At 48.5% G+C, this 15,281-nt stretch overlaps 1 protein-coding gene across 1 annotated transcript in view; it reads left to right on the top strand.

Moving 5' to 3' along the window:
- The first annotated feature begins 7,873 nt into the window (after positions 1 to 7,873).
- SHCBP1 (SHC binding and spindle associated 1) overlaps positions 7,874 to 15,281 on the top strand; it is a 31,329-nt gene continuing 23,921 nt past the window's right edge. Inside the window, exons 1-2 of the mRNA XM_073605811.1 lie at positions 7,874 to 8,008; positions 13,269 to 13,436. Coding sequence (XP_073461912.1) covers positions 7,921 to 8,008; positions 13,269 to 13,436 — 256 coding nt within the window. The 5' untranslated portion in view covers positions 7,874 to 7,920. The remainder of the gene's footprint in view (positions 8,009 to 13,268; positions 13,437 to 15,281) is intronic.

The following is a 15,281-nucleotide window of genomic DNA, read 5'->3' on the forward strand; positions in this document are numbered from 1 at the left end:
AAAGATCTACAGGTTGCATGTTTTAAGTTACAGAGGAGGACTAGGGCTAGAATTATTGCTCTTGCTCTACCGATTGCGGCGATACTTCACATGTGTGGTTTGAACACCGTTTTCATATGCGGCAAAATCAAAATAAAGGCAAATCCACTTTGCACTACAAGTGCAAACTACAAGTGCAAAGTGCACTTGAAATTGCACTGAAAGTGCACTTGGAAGTGCAGTCGATGTAAATCTGAGGGGAAGATCTGAAATGAGGGGAAGCTCTGCTGATTTTATCATCCAATCATGTGCAAGCTAAAATCCTTTTTTTTATGTCCCCCTCAGATCTACAGCAACTGCACTTCCAAGTGCACTTGTAGTGCAAAGTGCATTTGCCTTTCGTAAATAACCCCCCCTCCTGTGTCCATGTGCAAAGGGAATGTGTATGGGAGTGATTTTAGAATTATCAATCAGCTGCTGCATCTGCAGGGTTCTAATGAGGACATTGGCAGGGTCTGCATTCCTTTGGACGCGATTGCCGTTTGGGAGTATCTCACCAAAAATGAAATTTTTGTTGCAGGGGATGCTCAAAATCTGACTTGTATCTGTGTATCTATTGTGTCTGAATGCAGACTTCTGGGAAAATCATATGACAGCTGAGTCTGCCATAATGTAATAATATACCGTGCATACTAGTACAGTGGAACCTTGGTTAACGAGTAACGCGGTTAACAAGCGTTTTAAAAGACGAGCAACTTTTTTTTTTTTTTAAATTCTGACTTGGTTTGCGAGTGTTGTCTCACAAAACGAGCAGGATCCAAACTAATGGGGTGTGCAGTACCGCATTTGGCCAGAGGTGCGGGGGCGCTCGGACACTCGGAACGGTTCGGAGCCGTTCGTAAATACTCGGAATCACTCGGAAATACTTGGAAACACTCGGAAATACTCCATTCCCGAGTGTTTCCGAGCCTTTCCAAGTTCAGCCAAGCTGTCCCCGAGTATTTCCAAGGCTCTCCGGCGCCCCCCCCACCTCTGGCCACATGCAGTATTGCATGTAATAGAAGTCAATGCGGAACAAATTATCTTCGTTTCCATTGACTTCTATGGGGAAACTCGCTTTGATATGCAAGTGCTTTGGAATACAAGCATTCTCCTGGAACGGATTATGCTCATAATCCTAGGTTCCACTGTACATTATGGCATAACCCACCTGGGGGGGGGGGGGGGCCCTAAAAACAAAACAAAAAAATTGAGTGGACTTTACTTCCTCTTTAAGAAATGACAAAATGATTGCTGTATAAACAGGCCAATAGCAGAAATGTAACACTTGCTCTGCCCCATAAGTGGCGTACAGGTGTGAGAGCTGAACTGGTTAAGCTCAAATTTATTGGAAGTTTTATGTATTTGGATGTAATAACCAGCGCAAAGGTAGAAATGAAAAAGAAAATGGTTGAAGACTGCCTCCTAGTGGCGTTATATTGGTACTTCACTTTTCTTATTCTGGTTATTTATAACAAAGACTCACTTCACCAATATACCACGCCATGATAAAGATTCATTTTCCAAAAAAAAAAGTAACAATTATTTGAAGCTTTGTCCAATGAGATTTGAAAATGATGGTCAAGTGACTAAAATAAAGATCCTTAACCACTTGCTTACCGGGCACTTAAACCCCCCTCCTGTCCAGACCAATTTTCAGCTTTCAGTGCTGTCGCACTTTGAATGACAATTGCGCGGTCATACAACACTGTACTCAAATGAAGTTTTTATCATTTTTTCCCCACAAATAGAGCTTTCTTTTGGTGGTATTTGACCACCTCCGTTTTTTTTTTTTTTTTGAAAAACTTTAAAAAGACTGAATTAAAAAAAAAAAAATTATATATTTTTTATATTTTGTTATAAAATTTTGCAAACAGGTAATTGTTCTCCTTCATTGATGTACGCTGATGAGGTGGCAGTGATGGGCACTGGTGGGTGGCAGTGATGGGCACTGATCGGCACTGGTTGGTTACACTGATAGGCAGCACTGCTAGGTGGCACTGATTGGCACCACTGGTGGGCATTGATAGGTGGCACTGGGGGGCACTGGCAGGGGGCACCGGTGGGCACAGATGAGGCAGAATTGCCTCTTCCTCTTCGGGACCGATGTCCCTTGCAGATAAGCTGGTGATCGGCTTTTTTTTCTCCTCAAGCTGTCAGCGTGAGGAGAAAAAAAATGATTACCGAACTTTTGTTTACATCATGTGATCAGCTGTCATTGGCTGACAGCTGATCACGTGGTACATTATATGTCCCTTTTTTGGATAATATTTTTCGAGACTGGTTTAACTGATTAAAGAGGAACTGCAGCCTGCTCACATAATTTGTAATAAAATCATCTTTGCCGTTCTGAAGCTTCCCTCCAACCACTCTGCATATTATTGTATATATACTGTGATTCTGTACTTGCCAAATATGCTGCAGAAATCTCCCTCCACTGAGTCTGGCTGCAGCCATTTTAACTGTGGGCAGCTGAAGCTGCTGCCTGTTTACTTCCTGGATTTACACAGACACACAAAGGCACACCTCCAGCTCTGCAGCTCTCATTGGCCCTCCTATGACTCATCCTCCCGCCCTTCCTGGCAAACTCTCACCAGAGTGAGAGAGAGAGAGCTGTGCATGATGTTATAAGCCTAGACTAATGACCAGACAAGAAGGAGGGAGTGGGCTGTATAAGGTATTTACTGGCAGAAGAAAATGTTTACCTATTCAAAGTTAAAACAACAACAAGAGCAGAAGATTTAATAGATGGAAAATTGAAAAAATTACTGAAGGTTCACTTTAAGGAAAGGTGGGGTTGAGCCCATACCCCATTTGTTCTTGGGTTTGTAACTAAAGATCCATTTTCCAAAAAAAAAAAAGTAACAATTATTTTAACCACTTCAGCCCCGGACCATTTGGCTGGCCAAAGACCAGAACACTTTTTGCGATTCGGCACGGCATCACTTTAGCTGACAATTACGCGGTTGTGCGACGTGGCTCCCAAACAAAATCGAAGTCCTTTTTTCCCCACAAATAGAGCTTTCTTTTGGTGGTATTTGGTCACCTCTGCCGTTTTTATTTTTTGCGCTATAAACAAAAAATAGCGACAATTTTGAAAAAAAACACATTATTTTTTACTTTTTGCTATAATAAATATCCCCAAAAAATGTATAAAAAAACATTTTTTCCCTTAGTTTAGGCCGATACGTATTCTTCTACATATTTTTGGTTAAAAAGAAAATCGCAATAAATGTTTAATGATTGGTTTGCGCAAAAGTTATAGCATTTACAAAATAGGGGATAGTTTTATGGCATTTTTATTAATATTTATTTTTTTTACTAGTAATGGCGGCGATCAGCGATTTTTATCGGGACTGCCACATTATGGCGGACAGATCAGACACTTTTGCCGCGATTTTGGGACCATTCACATTTATACAGCGATCAGTGCAATTAAAAATGCATTGATTACTGTGTAAATGTGACTGGCAGTGAAGGGGTTAACCACTAGGTGGCGCTGTAGGGGTAAAGTGTGTCCTAGGGAGTGACTCTAACTGTGGGGGGGAGGGGCTGTGTGTGACACGACACTGATCACCTCTCCCGATTACAGGGAGCGGTGATCAGTGTCCTGTCACTAGGCAGAACGGGGAAATGCTTGTTTACATTAGCATCTCCCCGTTCTTCAGCTCCGTGAGACGATCGCAGGTATCCCCGCGGACATTGAATCCGTGGGACCCGCGGTCGACTCACGGAGCTCGCGGCGGGGGGCGCGCGCGTGCCTGCTATCAGGCACCTCGCGAGATCACGTATAATAACGTGATTTTGCGCAGCGGAGCCAACCTGCCGCAGTGAAACTGCGTCAGCTGGTCCGCAAGCGGTTAAAGTGTTATTAGACCCCGGACCCTGCATTCACTATATCTGGTCTCCCACAGTACAAGTGAACGAAGAAGTCTGGACAGCCGCCCGCCGGAAGAAATTTCATATGCCTTTTATTTGTAGAACAGGATCATGAAGTACACAGGGCACCACGGCAAGGTGGTACAGACAGCTGACGCGTTTCACACTTAAACTAAGTGCTTACTCATAGCTGGTCTCCCACAGTACACAGAACATGGAAATGCAATTATTTTGCTAAATATAAACTGATAAATACCTTTTCTCATCAGCAGTATATAGCAGCAGTCTTATCGCTTCTATCAGTGTCTGGTTAAAGCTTGTAGGAGGAGTTTCCATTCCCCTCTGACTGTCCTATGAGGCTGCAGGACCCCTGACCCTCTGTCTGGACAGTGCTGATCACATGCACCCTCCAAAGAAAAAATACTCTGTAGCAATACACACCAAACTTAGCGTGTGCAGAGTGCCTCCCAATACTCTGTCTTATCAGGAGATGGATCGGGGACAGTGGAAGAAGGGGAGGATCAGAGAAGACAGGATCAAACAGCCTTTTTTTACACAATGCAGAGGATTAACCCCTTAGGTTCCACAGTGAGTATAACAAGCATGCTTTACTGTATATACAGACTGATTTTTACTGTGGTGGGTTTGGTAACACTTGAGGCTTTGTCCAATGAGATTTAAAAATGAAGGTAAAGTGACTAAAATAAAGATCCTTATCCTTGTGCTTAAGCCAATGCCATTTATTAAGTGTTCTTGCATAGCAAGTCCACTTACTGTTATCTCACATATATATATTATTCTTATTATAGCCAAATTTACCACCCTAACTCCTCCCACAGCTTTTACACTACATAGACAAGTAATTTACCGAAACGTGCGGATTGTTCCCGATTGGTGTGCTATTACTTTGTGGAACGCTTCGCCGAATGGCTCACGAAATATCGTCATTTTTGCGGCAAAATTGGTCCCATAGGAATGAATGGCGGAAAGATTTTTTTTGAAAAAAAAAATTATTTAAAAAAAAAAAACTAATTTTTGAAAAAAAAAAAATTTTTTTGGGAAAAAAAAATAATTAAAAAAAAAAAATTTTGAAGAAAAGAAATTATTTAAAAAAAAAAATCATTTTTGAAAAAAAAAAAATCATTTTTGAAAAAAAAAAAAAAAAAAATTAGAAAAAAATGTTCAGCTCTTTCAGCTAATGATGGGGCTTCTGCAACTTTTTTACTACTATTTATACTTTTTAAAATATTAAGCTTTTTAACACTTTTCACAGTTACTCAAGCCACTCCTCCCAGTTACTCCGCCTACTCCAGTTGTAGAGGCAAGAACACTTCACACAATTTCCCCAGAAATTGTAGCTTTTCTAGTTACAAGGCAAATTGTTAGACTGAGAATGTTGGAATTGGACCTTTATGAGGCTAAGATTGATATAGCATCAGCAGGTATTCTGTATTAAATGCTGCTCAATGCATGTCAATGTATCTATGGGCAGCTTAAACTGTAAGAAAAGCATAAGTATAACTATTCTTAAATATGTTTCCTCCCCCTCCTCCTACCTATCCTGTCTAATCTATAGAAAAAAAAAAAGATTTGAATGAATGATTTGTAAAGCACTGCAAAGGCGAACTGAATCGCCTCAAGGCGCTGATTTGGGTACTTACCTATTATTAATCTGCTCTGATCCAGTCTCATGATCCCGCAGCTCTGACTCTCCTGTATCAGCCAATGGCTGCTGCAGGGGAGAGGAGGGAGCGGTGACAATGGCCATGGGAGTCTATGGGTGACGTCCTGGAATTCCCAGCTGCTCCCTGAGCCGGACTTGCAGGATCACATGACCGGACTTGAATCCAATGCAGTTTTATTTTAGCTACAGTCGTGCTCATAAGTTTACATACCCTGGCAGAATTTATAATCTCTTGGCCATTTTTCAGAGAATACGAATGATAACACAAAAAAAATTTTCATTCACTCATGGTCAGTGTTTGGCTGAAGCCATTTATTATCAATCAACTGTGTTTACTCTTTTTAAATCGTAATGACAACAGAAACCACCCAAATGACCCTGATCAAAAGTTTACATACCCTGGAATGTTTGGCCTTGGTACAGAGACACAGAAGGTGGCACACACAGGTTAAAATAGATACTAAAGGTTAATTAATTTTTAAATCACAATTAGTGTCGGTGTATAAATAGTCAATGAGATTGTTAGCTCTCACATGGATGCACTAAGCAGGCTAGACACTGAGCCATGAGGAGGAAGAAAAGAACAGTCAAAAGACCTGCGTAACAAGGTAATGAAACTTTACAAAGATGGAAAAGGATATAAAAAGATATCCAAAGCCTTGAATATGCCAGTCAGTACTGTTCAATCACTTATTAAGAAGTGGAAAATTTGGGGCTAATTTGATACCAAGCCAAGGTCAGGTAGACCAAGAAAGATTGCAGCCACAACTATTGCCCAGGATACAAAGAAAAACCCACAGGAGAAATACAGGCTGATCTCCAAAAAGATGGCGTGGTTGTTTTTAAGAAACACAATTCAACGATACTCCAACAAAAAAAGAGCTGCATGGCTGAGCTGCCATTAGGAAGCCTTTACTGCACCAATGCCACAAAAAAAAGCCCAATGAGGCATGTCAGGGTGTTGTTGGGCATATTGTAACCAGGCTTTTTTGTGGAACTTGTACAGTAAAGGCTTCTTACTGGCAACTTGACCATGCAGCTCTTTTCTGTTCAAGTAGAAGTCATTAAGAGCCCTTGCACACTGGGGCGGGGGGCGGCGTCGGCGGTAAAACGCCGCTATTATTAGCGGCGTTTTACCGTCGGTATGCGGCCGCTAGCGGGGGCGGTTTTACCCCCCGCTAGCGGCCGAGAAAGGGTTAAATACCACCGCAAAGCGCCTCTGCAGAGGCGCATTGCCGGCGGTATAGCCGCGCCGTCCCATTGATTTCAATGGGCAGGAGCGGTAAAGGAGCGGTTTACATACCGCTCCTTCACCGCTCCGAAGATGCTGCTGGCAGGACTTTTTTTACCGTCCTGCCAGCGCATCGCTCCAGTGTGCAAGCCCTCGGGGCTTTCACACTGGGATGACAGCAGCGGCACTTTCGGGGCGGTTTGCAGGCGCTATTATTAGCGCAATAGCACCTGCAAACCGCCCCAGTGTGCAAGGGCTCTAAAGGGGTTGTAAAGGTAAAAGTTTTTTCACCTTAATGCACTCTATGCATTAAGGTGAAAAAACATGCGACAATACTGCCGCCCCCCCAGCCCCCCCCCTGTTTTACTTACCTGACCCCTTGAAAGTCCCGCGCTCGCCCCTGACATCCTCTTCGTCGCTCAGACTGGCCGTTGATTGGTTACAGTGGATGGAGCCATTGGCTCGCGCTGCTGTCAATCACATCCAATGACGCGGCGTGCTGGGAGGCGGGGCCGAGTGATACAGTGAGCGGCTATAGCCGCCGGCTGTATCACGGGAGCGCGCCCGCAAGCACTCAACACCATGCGAGGGAGCTGAGTCCTTGCGGGGGGGGGGAGCCGAGACAGCCGCCAAGGGACCCCAGAAGACCAGGTTCGGGACCACTCTGTGCAAAACGAGCTGCACAGTGGAGGTAAGTATAACATGATTGTTATTTAAAAAAAAAAATATATATATCTATCTTTAGTGAGCCTTTAATGGAGTTTCCAATGAGTCCCGGCTGCAGTGTCGCTTCTCTCCAGCAGACGGCGATAGAGTTCTCTCGGTAAGCTATACTGGGAGATTCGCTTATCCTGCAGTGCCGCCTTCCGCCAGCAGACGGCGCTAATTAGAGCTTTCTACTGGTCATAACCAACCCACAACCTGCAGCGTCGTCTCCCGCCAGCAGATGGCGATAGGGTCCTCGCCGTACACTCCAGCCACATGTCCGCCCGTCTCTTTCACCTTAGCAGGAAGCAGCCGTCAACCAATGGGCGCGGCGGATGTCGGTGACGTAGGAGGGCGGGAGAAGCGGGGGATTTGAACAGAGTCGGGGCGGGCGGTGTCCGGAATGTCGGAGAGAAGAATGGCGGGGCTCCTGGAGGAGGGAGAGGCGGAGGGCGGACTGGACCGGGAGATGTGTCAGGACGTCAAGCTGGGTGAGGAGCGCTGACAGGTCACCTGGGCTGGGGGAGGGGGGCAGTTACCATGACAACCCACCTGGCTCTGTCCTCTACTGCCCTGACTGGGGGCAGTAACCATGACAACCCAGCACTTCCTGTCTGAGGGTGACAACTGTACTGAGCAGCATTGTAGCGTTGTCACCCGAGGACAGGCAGTGTGCTGGGACTATAAAACACCTCCTTTACTGCACAGGGGGGAGATTTGTAGTCCATGGAAATAAGGAACAATCGGGGGTTGTAGTCAGACGGGGGCTCACTGAGTTACAATTGGAGGTGCAGGTTCTCAAAAGTATGCTTGGAGGTGGGGGGCTCTTGGTGGTCTGCTCGCTCGGAGGCGGGGGGGGGGGCTCTTGGCGGTCCGCACGCTCGGAGGCGGGGGGGGCTCTTGGCGGTCCGCTCGCTCGTAGGCGGGGGGGCTGTTTGCGGTCCGCGCGCTCGTAGGCGGGGGGGCTGTTTGCGGTCCGCGCGCTCGTAGGCGGGGGGGCTGTTTGCGGTCCGCGCGCTCGTAGGCGGGGGGGGCTGTTTGCGGTCCGCGCGCTCGTAGGCGGGGGGGGCTGTTTGCGGTCCGCGCGCTCGTAGGCGGGGGGGGCTGTTTGCGGTCCGCGCGCTCGTAGGCGGGGGGGGCTGTTTGCGGTCCGCGCGCTCGTAGGCGGGGGGCTGTTTGCGGTCCGCGCGCTCGTAGGCGGGGGGGGCTGTTTGCGGTCCGCGCGCTCGTAGGCGGGGGGGCTGTTTGCGGTCCGCGCGCTCGTAGGCGGGGGGGGCTGTTTGCGGTCCGCGCGCTCGTAGGCGGGGGGGGGCTGTTTGCGGTCCGCGCGCTCGTAGGCGGGGGGCTGTTTGCGGTCCGCGCGCTCGTAGGCGGGGGGGCTGTTTGCGGTCCGCGCGCTCGTAGGCGGGGGGGCTGTTTGCGGTCCGCGCGCTCGTAGGCGGGGGGGCTGTTTGCGGTCCGCGCGCTCGTAGGCGGGGGGGCTGTTTGCGGTCTGCGCGCTCGTAGGCGGGGAGCCTCTTGGCGGTCCGCGCGCTCGTAGGCGGGGGGGCTGTTTGCGGTCCGCGCGCTCGTAGGCGGGGGGGCTGTTTGCGGTCCGCGCGCTCGGAGGCGGGGGGGGCTGTTTGCGGTCCGCGCGCTCGGAGGCGGGGGGGGCTGTTTGCGGTCCGCGCGCTCGGAGGCGGGGGGGGCTGTTTGCGGTCCGCGCGCTCGGAGGCGGGGGGGGCTGTTTGCGGTCCGCGCGCTCGGAGGCGGGGGGGGCTGTTTGCTGTCCGCGCGCTCGGAGGTGGGGGGGGGGGCTCTTGGCGGTCCGCGCGCTCGGAGGCGGGGGGGCTCTTGGCGGTCCGCGCGCTCGTAGGCGGGGAGCCTCTTGGCGGTCCGCTCGCTCGGAGGCGGGGGGGCTGTTTGCGGTCCGCGCACTCGGAGGCGGGGGGGCTGTTTGCGGTCCGCGTGCTCGTAGGCGGGGGGGGCTGTTTGCGGTCCGCGCGCTCGTAGGCGGGGGGGCTGTTTGCGGTCCGCGCGCTCGTAGGCGGGGGGGCTGTTTGCGGTCTGCGCGCTCGTAGGCGGGGAGCCTCTTGGCGGTCCGCGCGCTCGTAGGCGGGGGGGCTGTTTGCGGTCCGCGCGCTCGTAGGCGGGGGGGCTGTTTGCGGTCCGCGCGCTCGTAGGCGGGGGGGCTGTTTGCGGTCCGCGCGCTCGTAGGCGGGGGGGCTGTTTGCGGTCCGCGCGCTCGGAGGCGGGGGGGGGGCTGTTTGCGGTCCGCGCGCTCGGAGGCGGGGGGGCTGTTTGCGGTCCGCGCGCTCGGAGGCGGGGGGGGCTGTTTGCTGTCCGCGCGCTCGGAGGTGGGGGGGGGCTGTTTGCGGTCCGCGTGCTCGGAGGCGGGGGGGGCTCTTGGCGGTCCGCGCGCTCGTAGGCGGGGAGCCTCTTGGCGGTCCGCTCGCTCGGAGGCGGGGGGGCTGTTTGCGGTCCGCGCGCTCGGAGGCGGGGGGGCTGTTTGCGGTCCGCGTGCTCGTAGGCGGGGAGCCTCTTGGCGGTCCGCCCGCTCGTAGGCGGGGGGGCTGTTTGCGGTCTGCACGCCCGGAGGCGGGGGGGGCGTCTCTCGAACGTAGGGTTGCCACCTCATCTCTTTAAACCCGAACACATATGAATTACACGGGTTCTGAGGCTAATTGAATGCAGATGAGGCACCAAGTGAGTTTAATTACCAACTTAATCAGCCACAGAATCTGTGTAATTAATGTATTCGGTTGAGGTGGCACCAAGGATGAGGTGACAACCCTACTCGGTGGTCCGCTCAATCAGAGGCGGGGGGCTCTGAGGTAGACATGGAGGAGGTACGCTCTCTCGGAGGCGGGGGGCTCTCAAGCACTGTATACATGTACAAAGTGGTGAATATAATGATGTTTTGGGGGCCACATAATGTTTGGTTGTCACTATGGGGTTGATTTGCTACAACTGGAGTGCAAAATCTGGTGCCGCTTCATAGAAACCAATCTGCTTCCAAATGTATTATTTCTTTTTCCTTTTTTGTCAAAGCTTATTTGAACAATCTGAAGTTAGAACCTGATTGGCTACTAACAGTGGTAAAATTTAGGATGTGCTTAGCTGAAAACCAAAATGGTCAGTTTAATAAAAAAAAAAAAAAATAAAAAAAAATAATTCAAAGTGGTGCTAAAGGTTTTTTTTTTTTCTTCTTTTATTCTTCTAATATTATTATTTAAATAACTTGTTATTCTTGCCTGCTCTTTCGGGTCCCTTGCTGGCGCTCCTGGCTCCTCCCCCTCGAGCAGTGCGCCTAGAGAAACCTGCTTGCCCTGGGGGCACCGCTGCATGCTCGCTCCCGATCCTCTGCTCTGTGCGTCCATAAGACAATGGGCTCCTGCTGCTGTCTCAGCCAATGAGATGGGAGAGTCCTAGGACAGCCGAGGATATCATGGAGCACAGCTAAGGTATGGGGGAGGGGGGGAACGCTGCACACAGAAGACTTTTACCTTCATGCATAAAATGTGATGTAGCGCATCTTTACTGGCACCTTTTTTTTTTTTTTTCTATTGACAAAACGCTGATAATCCTATTTCTGCCAATTATTTTCGCTGGCCGATCTCAGTGCATCCCTAGCTACCATGCACAGCTGCACCAGATTTTGCACTCTCCAGTTTTCGTACATGAACCCCCTGAGTGCAGAGCTCCTCTGTGTTGTAGGAATGGACACACCTAGCGAGGTTTGCGTACAATTATGGACATATGTTTGTCTGACACGTAACGGCCTTTCTCTGTCCCTTCAGGGATCTCCACCTACAGAATGTCCTGATGGGATTGAAGCTCGGGGCCAGTGCTGAGATTTTTAGATTTTATCTATTCTTGTGCAGAATAAGTGCTGTACATGTCTGAGCTGGCTGTTATGGGGGAGGGAAAGTGAACTTTGTAAAAATTGTATTATTTTTCTGACTTAAAAAACAGAACTAAACCCTTCGATGTAAATGTACACCCTTTTCTTTTGTTTTTTTTTTTTTTTTTGTCTTTTATATATAACAAACATGTCGTACTTTCCCCCTAGAGAGGGTCATATCTCCCAGGAATGCTGGGCTCTGTAGTAAGATCTTTTATTTACAAGTCCCTCGGATAGAGGAGGGAGGCTGTTGTGTCATTGCTCGAACGTAAGGATCGATAGATTTAAAGTATAGCCAAGGCATCAATATCGATCTGAATTTTTAGTTGAGGTTAAGTCCTCCCATTTGAAAAATGTCATTTATTTTCAAGTACCATCGTCTGAGACTTGTTTTAATGTTCATAGCACACACTCGGGTTGAGTGCAAAGTCTGGCTCTGCATAGAAACCAATCAGCTTCCAGTTTTGTTTTTTTATGTCAAAGCTTAACCACTTAAAGGAGAAGTCTGGGTTTGGGTTTTTTTTTCCCTAATCATACTTGCCTATGTGGATGCAGCATGGGACCGATGCTGCATCTGTCCCCTGGCATCTCTACACTGAGAACCGAGCGATCGAACATCACCAATGGCTCAGTTCTCACAGATCCCTGAGAGGAGAGCTGCTGCCTGTCGATCAGCAGCTCTCCTCTCTGCTCCTCTACGCTCAATGAAGCGCTGAGCTGTGGAGGGGCGGGAAGCGGCTGTCTCAGGCTCTCGCTGAGACGGACATCAGTCCAGGCACCTGGCGGATCCAGACTTGTCGGGGTGACGCGGTGCCTGGACTGACTTTTGTGACGTCAGCAGAGAGCAGGACTTCAGAACGCTCCCTGCTGAAAACGGGTCACAGCAGTGCAAAACGAATTGCACTCCTGTGACCCTTAGAATTCCAGCCAAACAAGCTCAGGCTGGACTTCTACTTTAACCACTTAAAGAGGAGTTTTAGTCTGCAAAAAAAAAAGAAAAAAAAAAAAAAGTCTTGGAGAGAGCTGAGAGGAGTTTGAAGCTGGAAGGACCCCTGTTACCTATGACTTGATCCTGCTTGGGGGAACGAGTGCCCATCCATCATCTAGAAGATTCTTAGTAAGGAGACGCATTTGGGATCCGTTCTCAGTAAAGACCCAAGGCTGGGGTAGATAGCCACACGCCTTCACAATCTCCTTAACAAGAGATCAAAGGAGCTGGTAAGGGGTAGTTTTTTTTAAAGGTGGAGGAACCTTTCTGTCATCACGCTCTTCCGGGTGATAAGGTCGCATGTTTCACACCGATTGGATGACTGTTAATTCCTCCTTTTTGAAAGATTACTCTGCCAGTGAACTTTTTACTCTATGCACTTTGGAATTGGACTGTACATGTTCATTGATCCATGGGTCATTTTATTACATTTGATTTATGATGACAATCAAACTTTTTTTTCTTCACTGTTAGTCCACAATATATGGGTGTACAATTTGGATGTATTAAGGTGATCACATTGTCTTATTTTTATTTCATTTCACAAGTTGCAGCGCAGCTATTTTTGCTTTATTTTTTTATTAAGTGGATGTGTCTCACATTTTTAGTTGCAGCTATACATTTCTCACATCATTCACTGTATATTTATATATACTTGTTTTTGGGATAGCGCAGTAATTTTACCTGTTTGAAGTTCTCTCATGACATGTTTAAAAAAAAAAAAAATGTTCTCTGGCATGCCTGCTCCTTGTGGTACTGAGCTGCCCCCCCCCCCCCTGCAAATGCAGGATTAGCCCCAAAAATGATGTATTCGACTGCCTCAAGTCCTTCCCTGGCATATAATAGGATGTGTTTAGTAACTTGTGTTCTTTACCTCTAGCCTTGTTCGCAGAAGATGATGATGACAGTGACTACGGCAGCCACAAAAAACTGGGCCGGGTGTCTCCATGCCGTGTTTTATCAGGAACCTTGCACTTTCCTGACTTATTCCAGACCAGCAATCTCCTCTTCTATGAGAGGTTTGAGGCCTACAAGGATTATCTCCTGGGTATGTACGAGTTCCTGTGCTTTTTTTTTTTTCCTCCATTTCCTGCAGCAAAGCTCCTCGTGGCTCCAAAGTGTTCTGCGCCATCTCCTAATTATTACTAATGACGTACACCATACACCCCCCCCCCCAACAATCCTGTGACCACGAAAGCTTCTGATGGCCTATAACAGGTCAGGAAGTCACATGATGGCACCCATCACCCAAGACTGAGGGTCGCTGACACACAGGGCCCTGTTTTTGAAATGGTGGTATTGCTGCTTTGAAAGAGAGGAGAAAAAAAAAAAAAAAAAAAAGCATAGTGATGTGGGTTACATCTGTGTCTAGTGCTTTGTTGGTTTGGGACACCGAAGCAAGCAAAGCCCCATTCAAATGAATGGCTGGGGGGGGGGGGGGGGGGGCGGCAGCTGGGGAATAATGCCTGGTAATAACACCTGTCAATCATGTCACTGACCTCTTCCCCCAGTCACAGAAATCGCTTTGCAATATAATGCAGAGAAATCTGTCAGACTCTAGGGCCTGGACTGTACAGTATGAATGGCATGTAAAATGCAGGTGTGGTATGGAGTAAATCCTGCAATGTCCAGCTGATACCGGTTGCCAGTCTCTGCTACAAATGGGCCCCACAGAAGTGTTATGACCGTAAATGGTCGTCCTCTGCTATGCAAAACGCTTTTGCCTAAATCAACTATACAGTGTATGCAAGACCATGTTCTATCTTGCAGCCGTATAATGGGAAAGAAATGATATCTGTAAAATGTTGTGTTCTTAAAGTGATTGTAAAGTCTTGTTTTCTTTCTATAATAATAAACACGTTACACTTATCTGCCCTGTGCAGTTGGTTTTGCACAGAGCAGCCCGGATCCTCCTCTTCTCGGGTCCCTCTTCGGTGCTCCTGGCCCTTCCCTCCTGTCGAGTGCCCCCACAGCAAGCAGCTTGCTATGGGGCACCTGAGCCGAGTCACAGCTCTCTGTTTCCATTCAGACACGGAGCTGTGGCCCCTCTCTCTCCTGATTGGCTAACTGACTTTGATGGCAGCGGGAGCCAATGGCGCTGCTGCTGTGTCTCAGCCAGAGAATCTGACACCCAAGACACTCGTAAACATCCCTTGTGATAGAAATAAGGCCTGACAGGTCCTCTTTATGGAGACATCTGGGGTCTCTAAGACCCCATATCTCTCCTCTACCCTGGAAAGCATTAGATTAGAAAAAAAATCCCATCGATTTCATGCTTTCCAGAATGGGAAAAATGGCAGTGTTTACATCTGGAAGTGACGCCATAACCGCCTGGTCCACGGCCAGCTCTGATAAGCTGGCAGCACTGCCGGATCGGATCCTGGGCTCCCCAAGGTTTTTACATCACAGGGAATTGCTGGCTGAAAAGATAACGGGATGATACCTGTAGCTGCAAGCATTATGCCGGAATAACAACTGTAAGTAAAGAGCGGCCACCCAGCAGGAAGTGGTTAAACTTTCTTATCAAGAAAAAAAGCCTAGCTAAAAGTCAGACTGAACCGGAAGTGAGGGGAAATCTCCTCCAATGAGGGACAGCAGTAAAAACACTTTCAAAGTGGAGCTTTAGTAAGAAAATTAAGTCCTGCTAGATCACATTAGACTGGCCCCTTTTGCAGGTATAGATAGCTATGTAAAACATTAAAGTGTTTCTAAAGGCAGCAGGTTTTTTTTTTTTTTACCTTAATGCATGTGGGGTTCAGCTCAGGAAGACCTAGGTTCAGTCACCCCTCTCCCCAGCCTCTCCTTATACTTGCCTGAGCCCCATCGCAGGTCCAGTGATGTGCATGAGACCAGCGGCTCTGTCGGGTTTCGGTCTTCTTATTGGCTCACACAG

The sequence above is a fragment of the Aquarana catesbeiana genome, linkage group LG11 (assembly GCF_042186555.1).
Source record: "Aquarana catesbeiana isolate 2022-GZ linkage group LG11, ASM4218655v1, whole genome shotgun sequence".
Taxonomy (NCBI): Eukaryota; Metazoa; Chordata; class Amphibia; order Anura; family Ranidae; genus Aquarana; species Aquarana catesbeiana.